This window comes from Onychomys torridus, chromosome 20 (assembly GCF_903995425.1).
Source record: "Onychomys torridus chromosome 20, mOncTor1.1, whole genome shotgun sequence".
Lineage (NCBI taxonomy): Eukaryota > Metazoa > Chordata > Mammalia > Rodentia > Cricetidae > Onychomys > Onychomys torridus.
Window position 1 is genome coordinate 14,000,387 of NC_050462.1, and position 23,284 is coordinate 14,023,670.

At 43.6% G+C, this 23,284-nt stretch overlaps 1 protein-coding gene across 3 annotated transcripts in view; it reads left to right on the top strand.

Annotated features, from left to right (window-relative positions):
• Nucleotides 1–23,284, top strand: part of Ntn4 (netrin 4) — a 108,174-nt gene that overhangs the window by 59,082 nt on the left and 25,808 nt on the right. For all 3 annotated transcript variants that reach the window (XM_036169802.1, XM_036169805.1, XM_036169804.1), the window contains exons 4-5: nt 9,363–9,489; nt 12,349–12,537. In XM_036169802.1, the coding sequence (XP_036025695.1) occupies nt 9,363–9,489; nt 12,349–12,537 (316 nt within the window). The remainder of the gene's footprint in view (nt 1–9,362; nt 9,490–12,348; nt 12,538–23,284) is intronic.

Consider the following 23,284-nt stretch of genomic DNA (forward strand, 5'->3'; position numbering starts at 1 on the left):
TGCTGACGTGAGCCAGGCATGGCAGCTCAGACCTAGGATCTCAGCACTTGGAAGGATGAGGCAGGAGGGTTGCTTGAAGTTAGAGGCAAGCCTGGGCTACATAGTAAGTCAAAATAATAATTTGTGTTCTTTCAACACAACTTACTTTCTAATACAACTTAATTGCGCTTTAACAGATAAGAAACATTTGAATTACTGATTTTTTATAACTTATAGAGAGGTAAAACAGCTCATTGATAATCAAACTCATAATGAACCCAGAAGGTTTCACTAGCTAGAATACTTAGCAAGTGGGGCTCCCCTCCCCCATTTAAGAGGTTTTCTTCACAAATTTTTTTTTCCAGCAGAAAGAATCTGGCTAATTAAATAGCGGACGAGGCAAAAAAGTATCCTTCTGGGAATGAGGTTTCCCAATTGAAGGCTACCTGGGACTCTCCAGTCCATATCTACAAACAGAAGTACTCCTGATCCCTGGCCTCAGAAAGGAGAGACCGGCTTTGTTCTGTTTAATTCTCTACAAAGTAGAAGAGCATCTTACAGTTCCTTAAGAGCCCAACATTTAAAGTGCTCCAACTCACCAACTCACAAAAAAACCAAAAACCCATAGTTTTGAGATTATGAATACTATACAATGAGAATAATTAACTCCTTTCAATTTGGCTTAAAAAAAAAAACAAAAAACAAAAAACCCTGAGTGTGTTTGGGCTGGAGCGATAATTCAGGTGTTAAGAGCCCTGCTGCTTTTCCAGGGGACCCGGGTTCCAGTCTCAGTGCCCACAGGAAAGGCTCATAACCATTTGTAACTCCAGTCTCAGGGGGTCCAACACCTTCTTCTGGCCTCTGAGGGCACTGTGTGTATGTGGTGCACAGACATACATGCAGGTAAAACACCCACACACATATAAAGGAATAGATAGGTAGACAGACAGACAGATCAAATTTTAAAGATAGGGTGGAAGGGGGGGGTTATAGTTTTCACTTACAGTTTTTCTGGTTTTTGGTTTTGGTTTTGTTTCATTTGTTTTGTTCACTGCTTTATATGAAGTTGGCTGGATGAACTTGGTGGGGGCCATTTACTTGAATGAGGGAAATGTCCAGTGGTTACTTTATTAAGGAGTACGATTCCCCTTGCCCTTGCAACTTTTACCTGCCCATAGGTTCCTTCAGGACAGAGGGACTTATAAGCCCCTTCCCTATCCATGCTGGAATGTTACCGGCCCAGTCTTGTGCAGGTCCTGTGAAGACAGCCACGGTGAGGTCATACAACTGCCATGTCACGTCCAGAACACAACATTTTACACTGTTCCTTCCTGTACGTCAACTCTTTGGGCGGGGGGGGGGGGGGGTTGAGACACGGTTTCTCTTTGTAGCTTTGGAGTCTGTCCTAGAACTCACTCTGCAGACCAGGCTGGCCTCAAACTCACAGAGATCCACCTGCCTCTGCCCCCCTCCCAGTGCTGGGATTAAAGACATAGCCCAGGCTGGCCTTGAACTCACAAAGATCCGCCTGGCTCTGCCTCCCGAGTGCTAGGATTAAAGGCGTGTGCCACCACCGCCCGGCAAAGATTTATTTATTTATTATGTATACAACATTCTGCCTCCATGTATGGCTGCACACCAGGAGAGGGCACCAGATCTCATTACAGATGGCTGTGAGCCACCATGTGGTTGCTGGGACTTGAACTCAGGACCTCTGGAAGAGCAGCCAGTGCTCTTAACCTCTGAGCCATCTCTCCAGGCAGAACCCGGTGTTTCAAGCGCACAGATAGAAAGGGTCTGCGTGCAACCAATGCGTTTCTTACGTTCTTCTCCACCCCTCCTTGCTGGGAACTGACTTGTAGCAGGGGTGGAAAACTGTGACCTGTATTCGCTTGTCCTCAAAAAGGCCTGGCTTTGCATAAATCCAGGCCACCAACTCTGTCCTGAAGAACTGTGTGTGTGCGTGTGTGTGTGTGTGTGTGTGTGTGTGTGTGTGTGTACACACATATGTACATGCCACAAGTGTGGAGGTCAGAGGACAACGTGTAGGAGTTGGTTGGTTCTCTCCTTCCGCCCTGAGGGTTTCAGAGATCAGATTCAGGTCAAAACCTGGGCGGGCAGCATCCTCACCCACAGAACCATCTCACCAGCTTCCAGAAAGTTATTGAAGAGCAAACTGGCCCCGACACACCAGCATCATTTAGGAATCACTCTGAACCAGTTTGGGCCAATTGGATTCCTCAAAATCTGCCCTCCAGGTCTTACAGACAGGGGTTAGGTCGGGAACTCAGGAGTCAGACTACTAGAGTTCAAGTCATTCTTATCAGTCCTTGAAGTCTGGACATTTGGACAAATTATTTAAGCCCTCTGGGCCTTGGTTAAATCCATTCTGAAAGTGGGCAATGCTAATTATTCCTGCCTTCTAATAAGGTTTCTGTGTGAAGCAAGTTAATTAATATTTATATGGTGCCTAGAACAACACATGGCACATTGTAGAAGCTGTACAATAAAATCACTGCTATTGTTATTATTATTCACCATCATCCATGGCAGATCCATGTTGCAGCAGGCCTCTCAGAGACACTCGGGTATGAACTAATACAGCCTTTACAGAAAGCACCTTGGTCGTGCGGAAGTCACTAAACAACTGTAGGGATCTCACGCCCACTTCACATGCAGAGCTACCTCCCAGCCTTCTCGGCCGTTTTAAATAAGTGGCTAAGGTCCTCAACGTCCTGCTAAACATATATCAACGGAAGGGAAAAAAGCGTGTATTTACTGATAACCTATTATATTGTAGCTGGGGAAATTCAATGAAACTCCAGCCACTGTTTCCTGCCGGAGTTTATAATCTAGTGGAGAGAGAGACGCATTTTGGTTCTCACGCAGAGTGCAGAAGCTTAGCTTTTCCTGCAGAAATTTGCATCGGCTCCATTCATGCTTTCTCCCAAGTGTCAGTCAAGGACTGGTCTTGGCAAATTAATGAAGGAGGCAAAGTCTGTCTCTGGCCCCTTTCCTCTCTGCCTAACACATTCCTTTCCGTTCCTCCAGGAAGTCCAGTTCTCCTCCAAGCTACTCCGTCTCCAGCTGTAGGATTAAGAGCCGATGTGCATAATCTCCACTATTAGGGTTTTCGCTAATCACGGAAGGTGTCTTTTTGTCCGGAAATCTGGAACCTGACACGTCACTAGAGCTGGAAGAACAGATCTCTACGAGAAGCATTTCAGGGCTGAAGCTAGATGAAAAGAACAGTCTCTGATTCGAACCAGCTTTCATTCTGTATCTGTAGTGGCTTTTCCCTCTCTACCTATCCACACCGCCCAGGCTGTCTGAGACAAGCTGTTTTAAGATAAACCACACAGCGGTCTGCCTCCTTGCCTTCTTCCTGTCTGTAGTATTAGGTGAGGATTGGAACTCCCCTCAGCCTATTTTGTCCATCCTGACAGAATGCTTCAAGCCCCCTTTTCCACCAAACTCGTTATGAATGAAGGTCTGTCTTCCCCCCTCTCACTCCTGTTAAATTAAAACATGCGGGCTCTGATGGGAAAGGGCGTGTTTCATGTTTTGATGTTTTCCTCCCAGAGCTTCCTATTCGCGGGCTGTAGTGTGGCACTGCTGTGCACGGTCTTGTCCCACACGAGAAGAGCAGACTCCAGCAGGCTAGCCTGTTGTTAGAATTCCTCTCTTTGCATGCAGAAGTTCGTTCCTTCAGACGCTAATCCTTTTCTACAAGGAGGGCATACTTTCTCCTCAGAAATTAACCGGTTTTTCTTCCTGTTTGGTCTTAAGAGGCCACACGGCTTCTTCCCACTCTCTAGGTGATTTGTTAGTGCTGAACAGAGACTCCTAGACTGCCACAGTCCCCGCCGCCACCGTCGAGTGTGCATTCTTGGCTCACATAGGCTCTCTTCTTTTCACAGCTGCTTTCTTAAGGTTCTACGATGGTATGACACAATGTTCATGTTCTACTAGAATTCAGAGTGGCACAGTAATGACAATAAAACCATGTGTATGTATGTTATCACAGGGCCGGGCGGCGGTGGCGCACGCCTGTAATCCCAGCACTCGGGAGGCAGAGGCAGGTGGATCTCTGTGAGTTTGAGGCCAGCCTGGTCTACAGAGTGAGTTTCAGGAAAGGTGCAAAGCTACACAGAGAAACCCTGTCTTGAAAAAAAAATAAAAAAATAATAATTTATCACAGACAAGAAAATCACTCCATTTTTGAAATTCAACTATTTCTTCATATGAAGTTATGAAACATGTCTCCCATTAACTTACAGGATTGTTTTCTGTAGGATCTAAATAAAAGACTCAAATGGTGGTTGTACCTTTCTCAGAAATGGCAGGAAGCTGATTTTTGTCACATATGCCCTAAAGAACTTAACATATGTTGAGTCCCGTGAAACACTAGCCCTTTTATTTTGTTTTGTTTTGGTTTGGTTTGGTTTGGTTTTTCGAGACAGGGTTTCCCTGTAGCTTTGGAGCCTGTCCTGGACTAGCTCTGTAGACCAGGCTGGCCTTGAACTCACAGAGATCCACCTGCCTCTGCCTCCCGAGTGCTGGGATTACAGGCGTGCGCTGCCACCACCACCCAGCAACACTAGCCCTTTTGATATGTTGAAAGTCTGTGGGTAACCAAGTGCATGGCCATTGGAGAGAAATCATTAGAACAATCTTTACTCCAAGATGGCTTTAGCGGTCCCTGAGCCAAGTGAAGCTCCATCTTCAGACTGTTCATGCTCATTCATTTATCTGTACATTAGGGCAAGAAATAAGGAATATGCTCTTGGCTCTTCTGTGTTTCGCGTCAGAAGTTTCTGACATTGGTGAGAGGGGACAGAACCCTCTGACAGTTCAGAAAGGACTGTGGATTGTGACTAGCTGCCTATAGTTGAACAGCGTCCGAAGCACAAAGACACAGGCTTTGATATTGCTTCAGTTTTCTTAAGGACCCCACAAGTTTTTTAAAGGTCGTCTGAGCCAATCTTCCATCTAATATTTAAGTATTCTATAACATCTCTGGGCTGGAGAGAAGGCTCAGTGGTTAAGAGCATGCACTGCTCTTGCAGAGGACCCAAATTTGGTTCCCAGCTCCTTATTTAGAGGTTCATAAGTGCCTATTAGCTCCAGCTTCAGGGGATCTGACACCCTCTTCTGGAGTCTGCAGGTACCAGCACTCACATGTGTACGTACCCATGTACAGACCCACAGATTAACATATATTTATATATATATATGATAAAATCAATCTTTTTTAAAAAATCTACATATAAATAAATGACTGTTTAATCACAAGTGCTTAATACAATTGGTAACCAGATTCCCGCCATCCCACCATCTCTTGTTATGACCAGTGTTCTCAATCACATGACAGTTGACCACTGGAAGCCAAAATGAACCAATGAAAAAGAAAAAAAGAGCGTTGCTATCCCAGGCCAATCTTCTGACAATGAATCTGAAAGGCAATCATTGCCTGATTTTTGGTCCCATCTAAATTCTTATGTGTGCAGCTTCAAGTGGGGAAAAATTATACTTTCCTTTTCCTATCTATCTAGTTTTAATATACAGTTATTGTAACAAAATGGCACAGATCATAGTGAACTCACTGGTCCAGTAATTCCTCCAATGACTTGTTTCCCAAGTTACACAAGTACCTTCCTATGAAGAATGTGCTAAAAATGAGTAGAAAATCGGTTAATTTTAGTGGTAAATAGAATTGTATGTAATTATAAGAACTTTGGTTGGGAGGAAGTAACACATGCCTTCAACCCCAGCACTCAGGAGGCAGAGGCAGGCAGGTGGATCTCTGTGAGTTCAAGAACAGCCAAGTCTACCCAGAGAAACCCTGTCTCAGGGGGGGAAAAAACCCTTTGGACATTGACATAGAAATGTATTCTTAACATTAACAGAGGCAACTCTGAAACTCCTACAATATTCAGATACCTCGGGTAATTAGAAGTTGTGGTTTTGTGGTCAAGACTCATTCCTCATTTTCTAATTAGACAACCAGACATTGGTGTTAGGTGACCTCTTGAGAACTTAACTCCATTTTCTCACTCTTTACCTAGTTCGTGTTTATGTACCAAATAGGAGTTATGTTTAACTTGTTACTAAGGTTTCCTTTTTCTGTTTGTTCTCCAAGGAAGACCCAGTTTTACTTGCGCATATTTCTCGAGCATCAAATAGTGGGTGATCTTTCAAGCTTGAACAGCAATAGTCGTATCGCTGAGGAAGGATTTCTTGTTTCAAACTGTCTGGGTAATGATTTACAGCTATTTTTGGTAATTCTCAAAATGACAGCTCCTTGAATTTTTCTATGTGCAGAAAAATTTGCTGCCCCAGCATCCTCAGACCCTGGGAGGTCCATTTCAGTCCTTGGCCGATGGGAACAAAGGAATGTTCTGGATAGAACAGAACTGTCAATGTTATCCTGTGATACACGTGAATGTTTGATGAGGTTACCCCCAAGTGTCTGCCACCTCCTGAGGCCTAGAATTTGTGGGACAGAATAACCTATGAATTAGGTGAAATTATGTATAGGGTTTGGACATCCCAAGACTAAACCTGATAAATTGACTCTCCCTTGATAAATGGATGCTAAAATAGTTTGAAAGGACACAAATAAGGAGTAGAAATAATTACCTTTTAAAACCACAAATGAATGCCGGGCAGAGGTGGCCCACGCCTTTAATCCCAGCACTCAAGAGGCAGAGGCAGGTGGATCTCTGTGAGTTCGAGGCCAGCCTGGTCTACAGAGTGAGTTCCAGGAAAGGCTCCAAAGCTACACAGAGAAACCTTGACTCAAACAAACAAACAAAATAAAACCACAAATGTTATCAGGAATTACAGGTGGTGTCACTGGCTAGTAAGAGACGGAAGCAGGGAGCAAGGGGCAACAAAAAAAACAATACAAAAGGAAGGGAAAGAAAAAGTGTATTATTAGGCAAGGAGAAGAAAGTAGAACGAATTTTTCTTGCAGGTGAAGAGAAGTGTAATGAGTACACTTCCCAGTTATTTCTTTACTTAGCAATCTTCACTGTGTCTGCATTGTGTGCAGGGTAAATTCCAGACCCTTGGAGCCGGAGCTTGATGAATGCCGGGATCTAGAGCAAGCCTAGGTCTCTACAGACTCTGGTCCGTTCACGGATGTTCTTTGGACACGCCTTTACAATTCTCATTGTCTTCCTTTCAACCCAGGATGAAAATCCTGTGTGGCCTTCAAGACCCAGCCTCAAAGACCACACTGGCTCATAGATTTCCCTTACACTTTAGTTTACAATGTTTACCTGTCCTGGGACATGTCTTCCTCTCAGCTTGTTAGAAATGCAGCCCATCCATCAAGGCCGGATCAAACCCCTTGCCTTTCATCATGCCCCCCCACACCTGTCAACCTATAACCAATTCTAAATCTTTTTAATTCCAACACCGCTTTCATTCTTTTGCATGTGTTTATTGTCTTGTTTGTTCTTGCATTTTCCTGCATAAACCTCTTCGCTCCAATTGTATCCTTTCCTTTATAAAATTTATTTTTATTTTAGTTACATGTATGTATGCGTATGCACACATGCATGGACATGTGCACACACAGGAGTGCAGGCGCCTGCAAAGGCGAGAGGTGTTGGATCCCTCTGGAGCTGGAGTTCCATGCAGCTGTGGGCTTGCTATGGATGCTGAGAATTGAACTTGGGTTGGGTCTCTTCTTGCAAAGCAGTCTATGCTCCCAACCACAATCTCTTCAACCACCCAAATCCTTTATTATTATCATCATCATCATCATCATTATTATTATTATTAATGTTTTGCCTGTATGTGCACCACTTGCAGTGCATGTTGCCCACAGATGCCAAAAGGTGTTAGATCTCTGGGATGGGAGTTAGAGATGGTTGCAAGCCACCACGTAGATGCTGGAAATCAAACCTCTAGAGCAGCCAATGCTCTGAATCGCTGAGCCATCTCTCCAGCCACCACCAACTCCTCATCCTTTCTTAAAGAAAACTGCTGTGGGTCCAGAAATGGTCCTGCAGTTAAAAGTGCTTTGGGCTTTTCCAAGAGGACCCAGGTTCAGTTCCCAGTACCCAGGTCAGGAAGCTCCCAACAGCCTGTAACTTCAGCTCTAGGACTCCAGCACCCTCTTCTGGCTTCTGAGGGCACCTGAACAAATGTGACACATACTTGCATACACACATAAGTAAAAAGAAACAGGAAGGAGACGCTTTGTGTACCAAGCTCAGCGTGCCATAGTGATGGTCCCTTCTAGATCATCAATGAATATTCATTGGCTGATTAACATGAATTGTCACCTTTATGCTGAATTTTCTTTTTTTCAAGACTGGGTTCCTCTGTGTAGTTTTGGTGCCTGTCCTGGAACTCGCTCTGTAGACCAGGCTGGCCTCAAACTCACAAAGATCCACCTGGCTGTGCCTCCCGAGTGCTGGGATTAAAGGCATGAGCCACCACCGCCCAGCTTATGCTGAATTATTTTAAATACTGCTTTTTAAGAGAAACTTACAAGTTCTGAATGGACTCCATTTACAACGTTACATATCTCTGGTCACTATATCAGTACCCAGAGATGCACTTTGGCCCTAGACTCCATGGTAATTCTTACTAGGTGACACTAACTTTATCAGAGAAACAAGGGCCAAAAATATTTCCTTAAGAATTCTACTAAAGCATTCTTCTCTGAGAAACACACTATTTTCGATGACCCCCAAGAAATCAGCTGTGGGGTCAAAAGAGAAGCCCAGTAATCATGACAAAAAATGTATTCAACGTCTTAGCAATATTTATTGGGCCCTTCTATTAATTTTACTTCTAGGAAATACATTTAGGAGAAGTAAAAAGTTATATAGGGCTGGAGAAATGGTTCAGTGGTTAGTCAGGCACATACTCTACCACAAAGCTACATGTTCCCAACGTGTTTGTAGAAAAAGTCCTTAATTGCATTTTAAGACACTAGAAATATATATAATATGTATATATACATATTCAAATGTTGATACTAATGTTTTTTTGAAAAGATTACAAATTTCTAAATTTTCTACAGTAAAGATGCATTATTTTGTGCTAAGAGATTTTTTTAAAAAAACTAAGGATATATCTAAATATTTATCCAATACCACACACAGAATTTCTCATTAGTCATAGACTCCAGAGTCAAGAAAAAGTATTGTTTCTTTTTTTTCCCTTTATTTTATTTTTTTTTCTGTTTGAGTTAATCACAAGACAGACTAAAAGAATTCTTCCTCATGCTAGCTAACTTCTTCAAGAAAGTGAATTCCGACTAAAAGCGGCTGGTGCGAGGAGACGGCCGGTGGGACGGAGGGGAGAATTTCTTCCTTAGCGGCGTGGCCCGTGCTCACAGCTCTTCCTGTTGTTTGTAGGTGCACGGGAAGTGTATGTGTAAACACAACACAGCAGGCAGTCACTGTCAGCTCTGCGCTCCCTTGTACAATGACCGGCCCTGGGAGGCGGCGGACGGCAGAACCGGGGCTCCTAACGAGTGCAGAAGTAAGTATCGACCTCCTCTACTCAAAAGCCTTCTTTGTAGACTACGCTTATCTGTGAATGCCTCCTTATCTCTTGAAACACAATATAGAGTGGTGGGTGACAGAGGCTAGGTGCAAACACACCCATATCGCTGCCCGGCACGACTCCAACCCTTGGAAACAGCCAATAAGATGGAGTGGCCAAGAATGTGCTGTTTGCTTGGATCCTTGCAGGACCTAAATGCTGTCCCTGAGAACTTGACATGATACAAACATGTGTCGACACAGGAGCGACTAAGGATGACAGTGTCCACCTGCTCTCACGGCTGTGATAGGTAAATGATAACCATGAAAACAGCTCTTTTAAATTCCGTGCACAGAACATCTGGGAGAGTGGAGCAGATCAATCAGTAAGATTGAATGTCTTGCCAGAGTTAAAGAAGGGATGAGGACTCAATTTTTAGATACTGTCCCCACTGATGGATCAGACCTGCAATTAAACCGGGAAGTCAAGAATGGGATTGTTTTACTGGGACTAATTTGGGGTTCGCATTTGGAGATTAGATAAGGGAAGACAGAACATGGGAAAATGAACCACTTGTCTATTTTCAGTTTAAATGTTCAGAGTCTCGTCCATTCAAGCAGTCAGATGCTCTGAGAAACACACGTGCTCACAGAAATGTTTCCAGTCCCAACCCTGTTTTAGGAGGATTTAAAATTTAACTCTTGGGTCTGCTCATGTTTGTACCACATCAGGTTCTCGGGGGCAGCATGTAGATCCCCGAAAGTGTCCAAGCAAATAGCACATTCTTGCCCACTCAGTCCTATTGGCCGCTTTGAAACTGTCTGTACCGTGAATAAATTTCCGACAAGTCTCTCCCCACACAATCTGGAATCAGAGCGGATATGTTTCTAAGAAATGTAAAGGATTTCCTTTTAGCATAAATATCAAATTACCTTATGCCTTTAAAAGATATGAGTCTGGGAAAAATATCATGACACGTCGAGGAAACAATGAAAAAAATCGCACTAGCATTTTCAAATACGGTTGACTTCCGGGGTGGGGTACAGGGATATCTGGATTCTTATCCTAAATCACTTATCAAGTGAATCTAAAGAATGTCTCCTAAATTCCTAGAGTGCCATTGTGGTCCTTCCCATGGAAACTCACTGCATATCTAAGTACACATGGACACAGAGACAGGTCACGGGGAGCTGAAGACTGATGAGCTTAGAGTACCGTTGAGAAATTATTACATAAGGAACACCGAGGACTCCTCTGTAAACTGAGGCTTCAATAGCAGACTTCCTTATATTCACCAAGTGACAGCAGCTGAGAATGTTACTCCATAGACGATATCCCAGTCTAGACCTGAGGGCTCAGCCCTGTGATCTCAGTTACTTGGAAGGGTGAGGCAGGAGACTCCCATGATCAAAGCCTGCCAGGGCTATAGAGTGAGTTCAAGGATAGCCTGGGCAACCAAGTGAGACTGTCTCAAAATAAAAAGTAAAAAAGTGGGCCGACAATAAGACTCAACTTGTAAAGGTGCTTGCCACCAAGCCTGATGACCTGAGTTCGATTCCCAGGCTCCACAGAGTGGAAAGACACGAACACCTGCATTCCAGCTGGGACACATGGTGGAAGGAGAGAACTGATTCCTGCAAGTTGTCCTCTGATATCCATGTGTGCAGTGGCATGCACACACACACACACACACACACACACACACACACACACACACACACAGCACCTAGCATGTGTAAAGCCCTGGGTTTGATCTTAGTTCCCCAAAAGAAAGATACTTAGGCTCTGTCCATCAGACATTTCTTTCCGGGCTCATGGATAAGCATGAATTATGGTTTATATCTGCAATATACATTGTTATTTCCAAGCAATGCCAAGAGTCTTAGGTTTTCTTCACAGAGGCAAGAGACCCACTGAGCCTCAGAACGTAGCAGGAATAGAGATGGTCAAGTGTCACCAGTGAAGAGGAAAGCTGGTGACCTCTCAGACATCTTTCTAAAATAGACGCCAACCTAAGTCTACAGGGTGACCAGAACAGCTTTGCTTGGATGGTCATATCTCCACTTTGATAAATGTTTTAACTTCCTTTCCAGTTGCTATGACAAAATACTCTGACAAAAGCCATGTAATGGCTTTATTCTGGCTTATAGCTCAAGGGTACAGTCCATCATGGCAGGGAAGTCGAGTACAGGAATTTGAGGCCGGTGGTCACAGGGCATCGACAATCAGGAAACAGGACACAGGGAAAGCATGCTGGTGCTCAGCTCTTTTCTCCATTTCATACAATCCAAACTCCCTGCCCAAGGATTGGCCTTGGGCCACAATTATGATGGATCCTCCCACATCAATTAACATGATGAAGATAACTTCCAGGCATGCTGAGGCCAATTTCCCAAGCAATCTAGATTCTGTCCAGTTAACAATTAACACTAACCATCATAATGACCTTCATGCATACACTAAGGCTTTAAAATACCAATATATGCTGGGCAGTGGTGGCACACACCTTTAATCCCAGCACTCGGGAGGCAGAACCAGGCAGGTCTCTATGAGTTCAAGGCCAGCCTGGGCTACAGAGTGAGTTCCAGGAAAGGCACAAAGCTACACAGAGAAACCCTGTTTCAAAAATAAATAAAATAAAATACAATGAAAAAAGGAAGTCTAGATAAGAAGTGTAAAATAAAAGTGGTACCCTGATCAAAGAAAAGCAAGATAGCTCTTAATAGATTCCTTTTTGTATTGCTTTTATTCTTGCGCTACATACTCTTCAATAAATAATACAATCTACTGTGACATGTTGACCATGAGAACCCATCGCGGTGTTTTTTATATCCCTCCTGGCTGTTTTATCGCCAGCCTGCAAGTGCAATGGACATGCCGACGCCTGCCACTTCGACATCGGTGTGTGGGAAGCCTCGGGGAATCGCAGTGGTGGTGTCTGTGACAACTGTCAGCATAATACTGAAGGCCAGCACTGCCAGCGCTGTAAGCCGGGCTTCTACCGTGACCTCAGGAGACCCTTCTCTGCCCCAGATGCCTGTAAAGGTAAGCACATCCGTGGTGCCCACGGCAATCTCTGCCAACGAGACCTATCTCACTGTCCTCCCCTTTGCTGGCCCAAGGGAGCAAGTTTATGCAATCCTCTGATAGTACCCTCGGAGATATCAGCTCATTTCTTATCAACAGGAGCCGAGAATTTTCAACCTGTTCAGTCAAAACAGTCCAAGATTCATGGAGGGGATCTCCCTTTCTTGCCCCCGATAAAGAAGTTTCCTTAGTGCCACATGAGACCTAGAGATGAAGGGGAAATATGAGTATACAATAAGCGAAAATATACTGATGGAATAGAGTGGTCACTTACACTGTGGGTGTGCTACCACTCACCTGGACAGTGACCTTAAACACCTGAAAAACAAACAAACCAACCAAGGGTTTTCCATGCCATGATGAATGTACTTCAGTTGACATTGCTCAAATGTATCCTCTTGTCGTGGCTAATTCAGGACATAATAATTTTATGCTCTCTCTTCCTACACTGAATTCACAGGCTCGGTTCTGCTTCACTCTGTTGGCATAGCTCCCGGAAGTTTACTTGAGGAGAGAATAGAATTTTAAAAGGTCTGCCTCCTGTGGGTGGCGTTACCATGTGGGAGTATGGAGCATGCGCACAGAGCATGCACGCTCTCATGCACAGCCTTGTCCGCTGGGATGCAAAGCTTACATACCCACACTGGGATCCGCAAACCTCTCAACCAGAAGTTATTAGACAAGAGAAAACACCTGCCTCTCAATGGCTGTCGATGATCGTGTCCTTTATACTGAGAACTCCAGGTTCTGGCTTGAAATCAATGATGGGACAGGGGGTTGGGGGGGGGAGCAATACAACAGGAAAGGAGCATTCTGGGATACCCCCAGTCACCCCATCCCCCCACCCCCACCCCCCTTTTTTTTAAAGGAAAAAACAAATTGCTCTTTAAAAATACATATTTTGAACTTCGAGGAAATGGTGAGATTTCCACGAGCAGTTTGGCAGGCTCCTTGTCTCGAGCTTCATCTCTAAAGCAGCGGAGGGTAGAGAGCAGCAGAGCTCATCTTTTCCATCAAACTCCACATCTGGACTTGCCTCAGCGGAGTACTTCGCTGAGAATACTCCTTTCCCCACATCCTTGCTTGCATCCAAACGCTCACTTTACCAGGTGACTTCGCTGCCACTTACTGGCTGTTTCTGATCCTACGCCAGTTTCTAAAAGCTCTTTGGTCTTCAATTTCTATTTTCTTTTTTCGAGACAGAGTTTCTCTGTGTAGCTTTGTGCCTTTCCTGGATCTCACTCTGTAGCCCAGACTGGCCTCGAACTCACAGAGATCTGCCAGCCTCTGCTTCCTGAGTGCTGGGATTAAAGGCGTGTGCCACCAATGCCTGGCTGGTCTTCAATTTCTTAAATACAAAATTATTCCTTGTAGTGTTGAAATGAGAATTAAGACACAATACACTCGTAAGAGAAAGTGTTTAACACATCACTCATGCTGTCAAAAATAGTTGTGCCTGGGGCTAGAGATATGGCTCAGTTGTTAAGAGCAATGGCTGCTCTTCCAGAGGAGCTGGGCTTGGTTCCCAGCACTGACATGGTGGCTCACAACTACCTGTAACTCCAGTTCTAGAGGACCTGATGCCTTCTTCTGTCTTCCGTGGGTACTGTACACATGTGATACACACACACGCACACGCACACACGCACATGCACACATGCATGTGCAGGCAAAACACCCATACACATAACATAAAAATAAATAAATCTTTAAGAAAAAAAACTAGTTACATCTTCAAAGTCCACTGTACTATTGGGACTAAAACAAAAAATTCTTATCTATATGTGCTGACTAAAAGTACTGCATACAAAAATTCCTTCAATTTGGAGACTGTTCAATCCCATTTGTATCAAGTGTGTTTAAAGAGGTGGGAGTGTGTATGTGCGTATCTCATAGCCTCAGACCACTAGCACAAATGTCTAAAAATCAAAGTGCATTATACAGCAAGTAAAAGAGGAAAGGAAAAAGAAGTTGTCATTGAGTAACCTAGATTGCTCTCATAGGAAAATAGGCAACCTTTTCTAATGCGTGTAACAATTTCTTCGAACATGACATTGTTCAGTGTACCTAATGTGTTCACTTACTTGTCCATCCATCTATTCACTTGGTGACTATCAATTGAGGGCCTATTATGTGCTGAGAGCATAGGGTGCATCAGGGAACAGAGCAGGAATCCTGGCCTTTGAGGAGCATATATTCTAGTATAAGAGACAAGCAGTAAGTACGATTGATAAATGTGTAGTATGCAAGAACGTCACAAGTGCTGGAAAAGTAAATCATGGTTAGTAGGATGGAGGGCGCACAGTAGAGCAGGAAGAGGGGTGATAAAGTGCTATATTGAATAGGATGAGAAGGGAGGGGGTCTCATGACTAGATGGGCAAGATGAGCCAAGATTGAAGACAGTGAGAAATGTCCTAGGCAGAGGGAATGCCTAGAGCAAAGTATTCCAAGACGGGAAGTCACCTACTATGTCCAAAGAATCAGGGAGGTCAAGGTGTCCGCATTAGAACAGGAGTTGGGAAGCTGTGGGTAATGAGACTAGAGAAGTGGCTGCTTGGGGGGGAGGGGGTGATTTCTGTGTAGCTATGGACAACTGTGTGAGCACTTTGGCTTTGACCAGGGTCTGAGCAGAGAAGGTGGCTTCATTTTCTTTTCTTTTTCTTTTTTTGTCTTTGTTTTTGTTTTTGTTTTTGAGACAGGGTTTCTCTGTGTAGCTTTGGTGCCTTTCCTATAACTCGCTCTGTAGACCAGGCTGGCCTCGAACTCACAAAGATCCATCTGCCTCTGCCTCCTGAGTGCTGGGATTAAAGGCGTGTGCCACCACCACCACCACCACCACAACCCGGCGTGGCTTCATTTTCAAAGGGTGCTTCTCATCTCATACTCGGGCAGCTTCCATCATACTTGTACTTTTCTCGTTCGACTTCAGTGAAAGTTAACAAACTAGCGATCTCCAAAATGTCACCCCTGGAGTGGTGACACTGGACCATCAGTGTCAACAGGGGAATGTTAGATGTGCACATGCTTAGGCACCAACAAAGACCAACAAAATTCAGAAAGTTGGTTGATGCAAGACACGAATCTGAGTTTTAACAAGCCCTCCAGGTCATAGGCCACACTGATGCACAGGAAAGTTTGGAAAACACTGACGTAAATGGGCTCCCCCTCCCCCATAATTTTATACTGGTTAAGAGCAATCTCAATTTCTGACATTTCACCAACATTTGAGCATCATTATGGGATAGCAAACAGTCATTTCCATTGAGAGTAGAAGGCCAAACGGAACAGTGAAAGAAACACAGGAAGGTTCTTAGTGTTGCACAGATTTTAGAGAGCCTTGCCCACCATCTTAAACATGTTCATGTTCACTGAGCAGGGCATAGTGGTGCACACCTTTAATCCCAGCACCTGGGAGACAGAGGCAGAGGCAGAGGCAGAGGCAGGAGGATCTCTGTGAGTTTGAGGTCATCCAGGTCTACATAGTGAATTCCAGGACAATCAGAGCAATATATAGTGAGACCTATGTCAAAAAACCAGTTTTTAGGACACAGGAAGCCACTGCAAAATTTTAATTAGTAAAGTATTATATATTTGCAATATATTTTAATGATGTATAATTCTGATTCAGTTAAAAGCATTATATATTATTTACTGACTTTTTTTAAAAAAAGTATCTGTGTGTTTGTGTTTGTGTTTGTGTGTTTGTGTGTGTGTGTGTGTGTGTGTGAGTGTGGGCACATGTACATGTATGGGGGTCAGAGGACAACTTTTAGGAGTTGGTTCTGGTTTGTTACCCTGTCCAGGCAGGGTCTCTCTTGCTTCTGCTGTTCTGCTCCAGACTTCAGGCTAGTTGGCCCACAAACTTCCAACAGATCTCACTGTTCCTGAATCTACCTCTCTCCTCACCATAGGAATTCTGGGATTGCAAATGTGTTCCAAGGCATGCACATTGTTTTCAATTTTATCTTATTTTGAATTCTGTGTGTGTGTGTGTGTGTGTGTGTGTGTGTGTGTGTGTGTACATGTCTGTGCGTGACTACATGCACACAAAGGCAAGTGCCCTCAGAGATGAGGACATGGGATCCCTCTGAGCTGGAGCTGGGGTGGTCATGAGCCACCCCAGACAGGTGCTGAGAACCAAACTCCAGCCTCTGCTAGAGCAACAGGAGTTCTATTGCTGAGCTAATTTCTCCAGCCTCTGCCCGCTCCCGATCCTGTTTTTTGTTTTTTTAATGGCGGGTTCCAGGGATCAAATTCAAATACTCAGGCTTGCATGGCGAGCATGTTTGCCCTATAAACCATCTCTATGGACCTTACCATGTTTATTGTTTGTTTGTTAGGCTTTTATGAAATAAAAGCAAAAACAAACAAAACAAAACAAAACAAAAAAGCCACATGAAGAAAACATGTGAAACCCCCCCTCCCCCAGCTGAGGACCGAACCCAGGGCCTTGTGCTTGCTAGGCATGCCCTCTACCACTGAGCTAAATCCCCAACCCCGTGAAACTCATTTTTGAATGAGTCCGACCAATAGAAAAAGAAAAAGTGAATAGGCTTACTGGCAGAATTGGAGCCAAAATGAGTTATCTCCAATTTTGGTTTTTGTTTTATTTGGGGATTTTGCTACTGTTCTGTGACAAGCTATGATTCCTATGCTTGTCAAATGTAAAAAGCTGTTTAAAAAACAAAACAACACAAAAACTCTAGCTTTTTAAGACCTAAAATACTCACAGATCCAGAGTTTTATAAAAAGGGTATAAAAGAAGAAATATAAAACAAAAAAGGATCCCTTGTCAGGAGACCAATGGTGTCTCAATGAAAACATTAAGATATTCTGGAACAAAACTAAACAAAGCCACAAACTGCATTTGTCCGATTGAGTTCTTCAATCTCTTCAGCTATCCTGAGATTCACTTCCCTTTTGGGCTCCCAAAAGGGTCGAAGTATGAAACTACTCTACTAAGCCATAATGCAGATCATGCCTAGTCAGCAAATATGTGCACGGTGCTCAGTGTACCACAGAGGGGAATTATGGAAACAGTTGATACTAGTCTGGCGTTTTAGGATGGTTTTCAGGAGGTGGGTGAGGTAACAGGGAAGGCCTATTTCTTCTTTTCTCTACATAGCCTTATGAATACTCCAGGGTACATCAGGGCACAGAAATCCATGTCCTTTCTGAGCCGGCAATACATCTCAGAACCTAGCAATCCAGTTCTTCTATTTAAATACTCTCCATATCATGTGTCCAGCTGGCATTTATGTTCCATGCCATTCTCTTTATTTCCATACCAGGGTCTACCTATCAATTGTTTCCCATGGTGTCCTCTCCAGCTATTAACTCTGATGACACACGAGATCCATTGTGCATGTGATATATGGACTCATATGAGGTGCCCTTATAGAGAATCACTACAGTTAGGATCTTCTCTCCTACTTTTGGAATTTAAAGGAAACAGATTGATTTAAAAAAAAAAATCCAGGTTGGGGATTTAGCTCAGTGGTAGAGCGCTTGCCTGGCAAGCGAAAGGCCCTGGGTTCGATCCGCAGCTCAAAAAAAAAAAAAAAAAAAAAAAAATCCAGACTATTTCCTTGTGTGACTCCATCAACAGCATGTATGATTTTGTACGATTTCACTCAGATTAACAATGTTATTGTTTTTGTTCTACTGAGTTTGCCAAGGCAGAGGAGTAACCTGCCCTCCGTGTGTGGTCCAGAGACTTAATCTCATTGGCATCATCTGGATGTTGCTCAGAAATGCAGAGCCTCTGATCCCAACCCAGATGAAGTCAAAACCTCACTTTAACAAATCCTCATGTGGCTGTATTTTCTCAGAGGTTGAGAGGGCTGCAAAACACTCTCCAACGAAGATTAAAAGTATTCGAGCACTTTCTAGAATTAAATTGCATAAGTGAATTAGCCAGAATATCTACTTAAACCAACATGCAAATCAAAGATTTTTATCTCTAATTGTGTAAACAGAAACTTAGAATTTTAAAATAAATTTTAAGAAGTTTACTGAGAGAGAAAAACAGAAATCTAGATAGATGTGTTTAATTCCCAGTAAAACTCTAATTCCATGAAATGTTAGAAATTCCAAGAAGGGATGTTTTCCTATGCCCGTCAATTTAGGAAGTGAATCGACTTAAGTTTTCTTTATTCTGAGACTCCCTGAGGCCCGGTTTGCTGCTGTTCACTATAAATCTTTTGTAGTAGAGTGGCCATATCTATGCGAAGACATTTATGGTCCCCTCTGCCGGGCACCGTGTCAAGACCCAGGTCTGTAAGATGTCAGGGTCTTCCTGAAAAGGCCTCACATGCTTGATGGGAAGAAACTTACAGGAACAGATCCCTTCAATACACTGACGTGGTGTGACATGATGGACGGGCCCTGGCTGACACCCCTCACCCCCGAGCGCACGGTACTCTGTTCACTCTCCAACGGGCTGACTGTGAACCGACTCATTGGACATTTTCAAAAGTGCTTTGATATAAGTACCAGTAGGATCTCTGTGTCACGGGAGGGAAGACACACTGCGTGCCCTGGGGAGAGGCTGGGAATGAGGACAGTGGGAGGGTGGCTTTCTCAGGAAATCCCCTGCAGTATTTCTTCATGGACTTTTCTTTTCCTCTGAAATTATTGTCCATTTTCCAATTGCCTTGTGACCTTGCGTGAGTGATCTAAGGAATGATGACATGCGTCCTCGTGACAGCTCCCATACATCCCACCTGGTCACCTTAGCTCGGTGACATCAGCACTGGGAATCCCTTCTCAGGGCCCTAGCTTCCTGCACAATAGCCAAGGACTTGCGGCCACACTAGCCTTCAAGCTGTCTTTGCGCCTCTCGCTCTCCTGATGTGCGACGTGGAATGGCCCTTGTGTGCACACTCGAGTTAGTGTCACAGATCCATCAAACTTGAATAAACACGGCCCTGCACCAAAGCTGCTGTCAATGCAGTAATTCCTGTGAGCAATTAAATCATCTGTTTTCACTTCCTCTTTACTTCAGCCTTACCCAGAGTCGACTGTGGGACTATCCACCACACATTTCCAGGCCAAGGGAACACTTCTGAGAATTCCTAGGATGTTGTTTGTTTGTCTAAGACAAGTGGAGATCATTGAAACTGAATTTATTTACACAAGTAAGGAAAAGAAGTGTTTTAAAGGACAGTGCATTTAAGGTCTATAAACACGGGGGAAATGGGAGTCTCCCCGCTGAATTTAGGGCTAAGAACAGAAACAGGCTCAAACTAAGTGGTTGCTAAGGGCCGAGAGGAAGGGGGAGCGTTCCCTTTCCCTGTGGACTGAGTTACCCTGAATGACAATGTACTTCGGAAGGAGCATAGTTTCTTTCAAAGAGACTCAGTTAAAACCTCTGCTCTCTCATGTAACTATAACCTGTGTTGGTTTGGCTATGGCAGGGGTATTAAAAATGGGAGAATACACCATGTGGCACCCAGTGGTGTACTGTCTTTCAGTGGAGGTGGAGACAGAGTCCTAATTACCAGATTTGGGGGGTGAGGGATGCTGAAGACTGATGAGGGACTCCCATGTTAGACAAGCACTTACATCCGAAGCCCCTGATGTTTTCACTAGGAAACCAAACAGATGATAAACATCAGTGAGGTGTTTCTCCCCTCGGCACGTAGTGTGGCCACCTTTCCAAGGGCAAGCATTGTTCTCTGTGCTCACTGGCTGTGGATCAGAATCACTTGGGAACTCTCGCTGCACATGGAGAGTGAATCTCCTGACTGAGACACCCGAACAGGGAGGTGATCCGCAAACCCACACTTCTTTACCAGCATCCTTGGTAAATTAAATTTAAGCTTTCTGTCTCCCTGCTGGCCTCCGAGGACCACTCTTCACCAGTCCTTCACCAGTTGGGCAAGCTGTCTTCACTTCTACCCTGAGCTAACAATGACCTGTGATGTAATCTCACTGAGTGAGCCAGACCTCTGGCAGGAAACCCCAAAGCATTGCTAAAACTCAGGCTAGGCATGCTTTTTCTGACTCACCTATGTTGGGAAGCATACGTGTTGGCTGTCTTCTCTCAAGTAAGATGTTTAGCATAGAACCTGTTTTCCTCCAAGATAATCTGGAAAAAAAAAATTCTAAGATGTCTGTTTTCTATGTAACCATTTCACAATAGTTACCTGGAAACTCCAATCACAGAACTTCTTGTTCATAGTATATAGATTGTGCATGTGTGTGTGTGTGTGTGTGTGTGTGTGTGTGTGTGTGTGTGTGTTTAAAACAGATTGTTGTAATGAGTCTAGAAGTTATAATAAACCTAGCTTACCACCACACTGACATTTAGGTTTGTTCTGTAATGACCTATTTCAAAACAGTATAGCCCTGAAATACTGTGGGTATGTTACTGCGTTGGCACTGGAATAATCCTTGAATCCAGTTCCTCCTAAATGCTCTCCTTCCCCATCCCCTTCTTTTCAACACTAACGGATTTATTAAGTGTTGTGTGGGTGGGAAACTGAGTGGGCACGGACTACTGACAGCTACTCCATGATGCTTCTGTATGAATTCTCCTCACTTTCATAGAGCATGTTTAAAACAGATGTTCGATCACATACATGCCTTGCAGAACGGAGTTAGGATCTTCTTAGGACGCACCCAGTTAGTTCCTGTAAAATGAAAAAAAAAAATTAATGTCAAGAAACACACTTTTAACCTCTGTGTAGTCTTCCTCAACATTTCAGAAAAGCAGCAGCTGGAAACAGATTAAAATATGGAAGCAGCCACCTCCCGGGAAGGTCATCCGTCTTCATCCCGAGTGGCCAGAATAAGTCCAGCCAATTGCCTTTTAGGAGCACAAGGGTAAAAATAAACTTGCTCTCCCTTCTCTGAACCCCAAATCAAATGTTCCCGAAGATCCTATCTGGCTCCTCAGTTCCAGTGACGCACACTAGTGAGTCTGTCAACCAAACTGCTTTTCCTCCCTTGAATCTTCCCACCCTCTTCGTCCTAGCTGAGGCAAAAAGAACCCAACGCACAGGAGAACTACAAGGGCCTCAGGTGCTGGTTGTTTTCTGTCCTCCACTGTCTACCCGCATAGGTCCACAAGGCGAAGCCTACACAGTTCTCGTCACTTAGACCTCTCTCCGTTATTTCATCCCCCACCCACCCCCCCCCCCAGTATACTGAGTCTCTCCATTTGTCTTACAGGTAAAAAATTTCCATTAACGAAACCCAGAATGCCTTACCATGAAACACAGTTAGGAACCAGAGACATCTTCAGTCTTGTGCCTATGCCCAGGGCACTGCTTGTCAGGTGCCAGTAAAGTCCCTTCACCCGTAGCCCACTGGTGGACCCACCCTGTCCAAGGACAATTTGGCAAAGCCATAGAAGTTCATTTTGTGGCATATGAACAGCACAGGCATCTCTGTTTTATTCTGAAAGCAAGTGTGGATGATTCCAACAGACAATCAAAATGAAGTAACTGTTTTTGAAAAGCAAAGTCCAAATAGAATCAGCAGCGTGGCAGCTTTTTAGTTTTAACCCAAAAAGTAAAACCAGAGGGGTAAGAAAATGAAAGAAATAGAAAGAAATCCATATACTATAATATGATGCCCACACTAAGATAATTCTTTAAAAATATTAAGTAACATACATTAACATTTACACTCTCCCTATAAGAACCATTATAAACTGATAAATCAAAGTCAGTAAAGGCTGGACATGGTGGCACACACCTTAATGAAGCAGAGGCAGTAAGATCTTAAGTTCAAGATTAGCCTGGGCTGCATGGGAAAGCCTGTTTTAAAAAAAGAAAGAAAGAAAAAGAACTGCAGATACAGATCAATAGTAGAATCCCAGCAGATGCGCTCTGTCTCTCTGTCTCCTCTGTCTCTCTGTCTCTCTGTCTCTCTCGGTCTCTGTCTGTCTGTCTGTCTGTCTCTCTCTCTCTCTCTCTCTAACACACACACACACATACACACAACTTGGGAAGCAATAAATATTAATAAATTCTCTGCAGTTTCTCTCAAACAGAAAGCAAAGTTCATTGAACAAATAAATCAGGTCTACCATTTTACATTTGATAAAGATAATAAACATTAAATAAGCACTAAACCGAACGTTTCCATAGATACCCAAAAAGTATAGGGGAATGCAGAGCAGTAATTTTAAAACATGTTATTGCCCTAGAACAAAGAAGTATAATTAGAGATAATTACATGCAAAAAAAAGAAAAGAAAGAAAGAAAGAAAAGGAATCTCAGACTGATTCATGTGGGAAGAATTGCTTTCAGTGAAAGGCATTATTTTGGGTGGAGAATGTCTCCTGCAGAGTTATAATATTTTTATTGTAGGTGATAAATAATAAAACTGGTCTCGATGAAGCATTAAATGTAAGAAATAAGTAAATAAATAAATAAATCTGTAATGAATAAATAAATAAATAAAGCTGTAAAAGCATTAGGAGGAGAAACAAATACCGTGATAGATTATAGCCCAGACTCATCATGCCCGCTCAGAGAAGAGCTCCCAGACACGTACACTCAGTAGGGAAGAGGGCTTCTTTCTCTAAAGAAAAAAGGCACATTAGAGATGACCCCATTCCTGGAAGGGTGCCAGGCAAGATGGTGACTGAGTAGAACAGGAATACAGGAGACTGGACAGGTGGTATTTCTCTTAAAAGAATGATACAGACAATAATAACATTTGTGGTGTATGGCAGGCCCAAATTCTTCA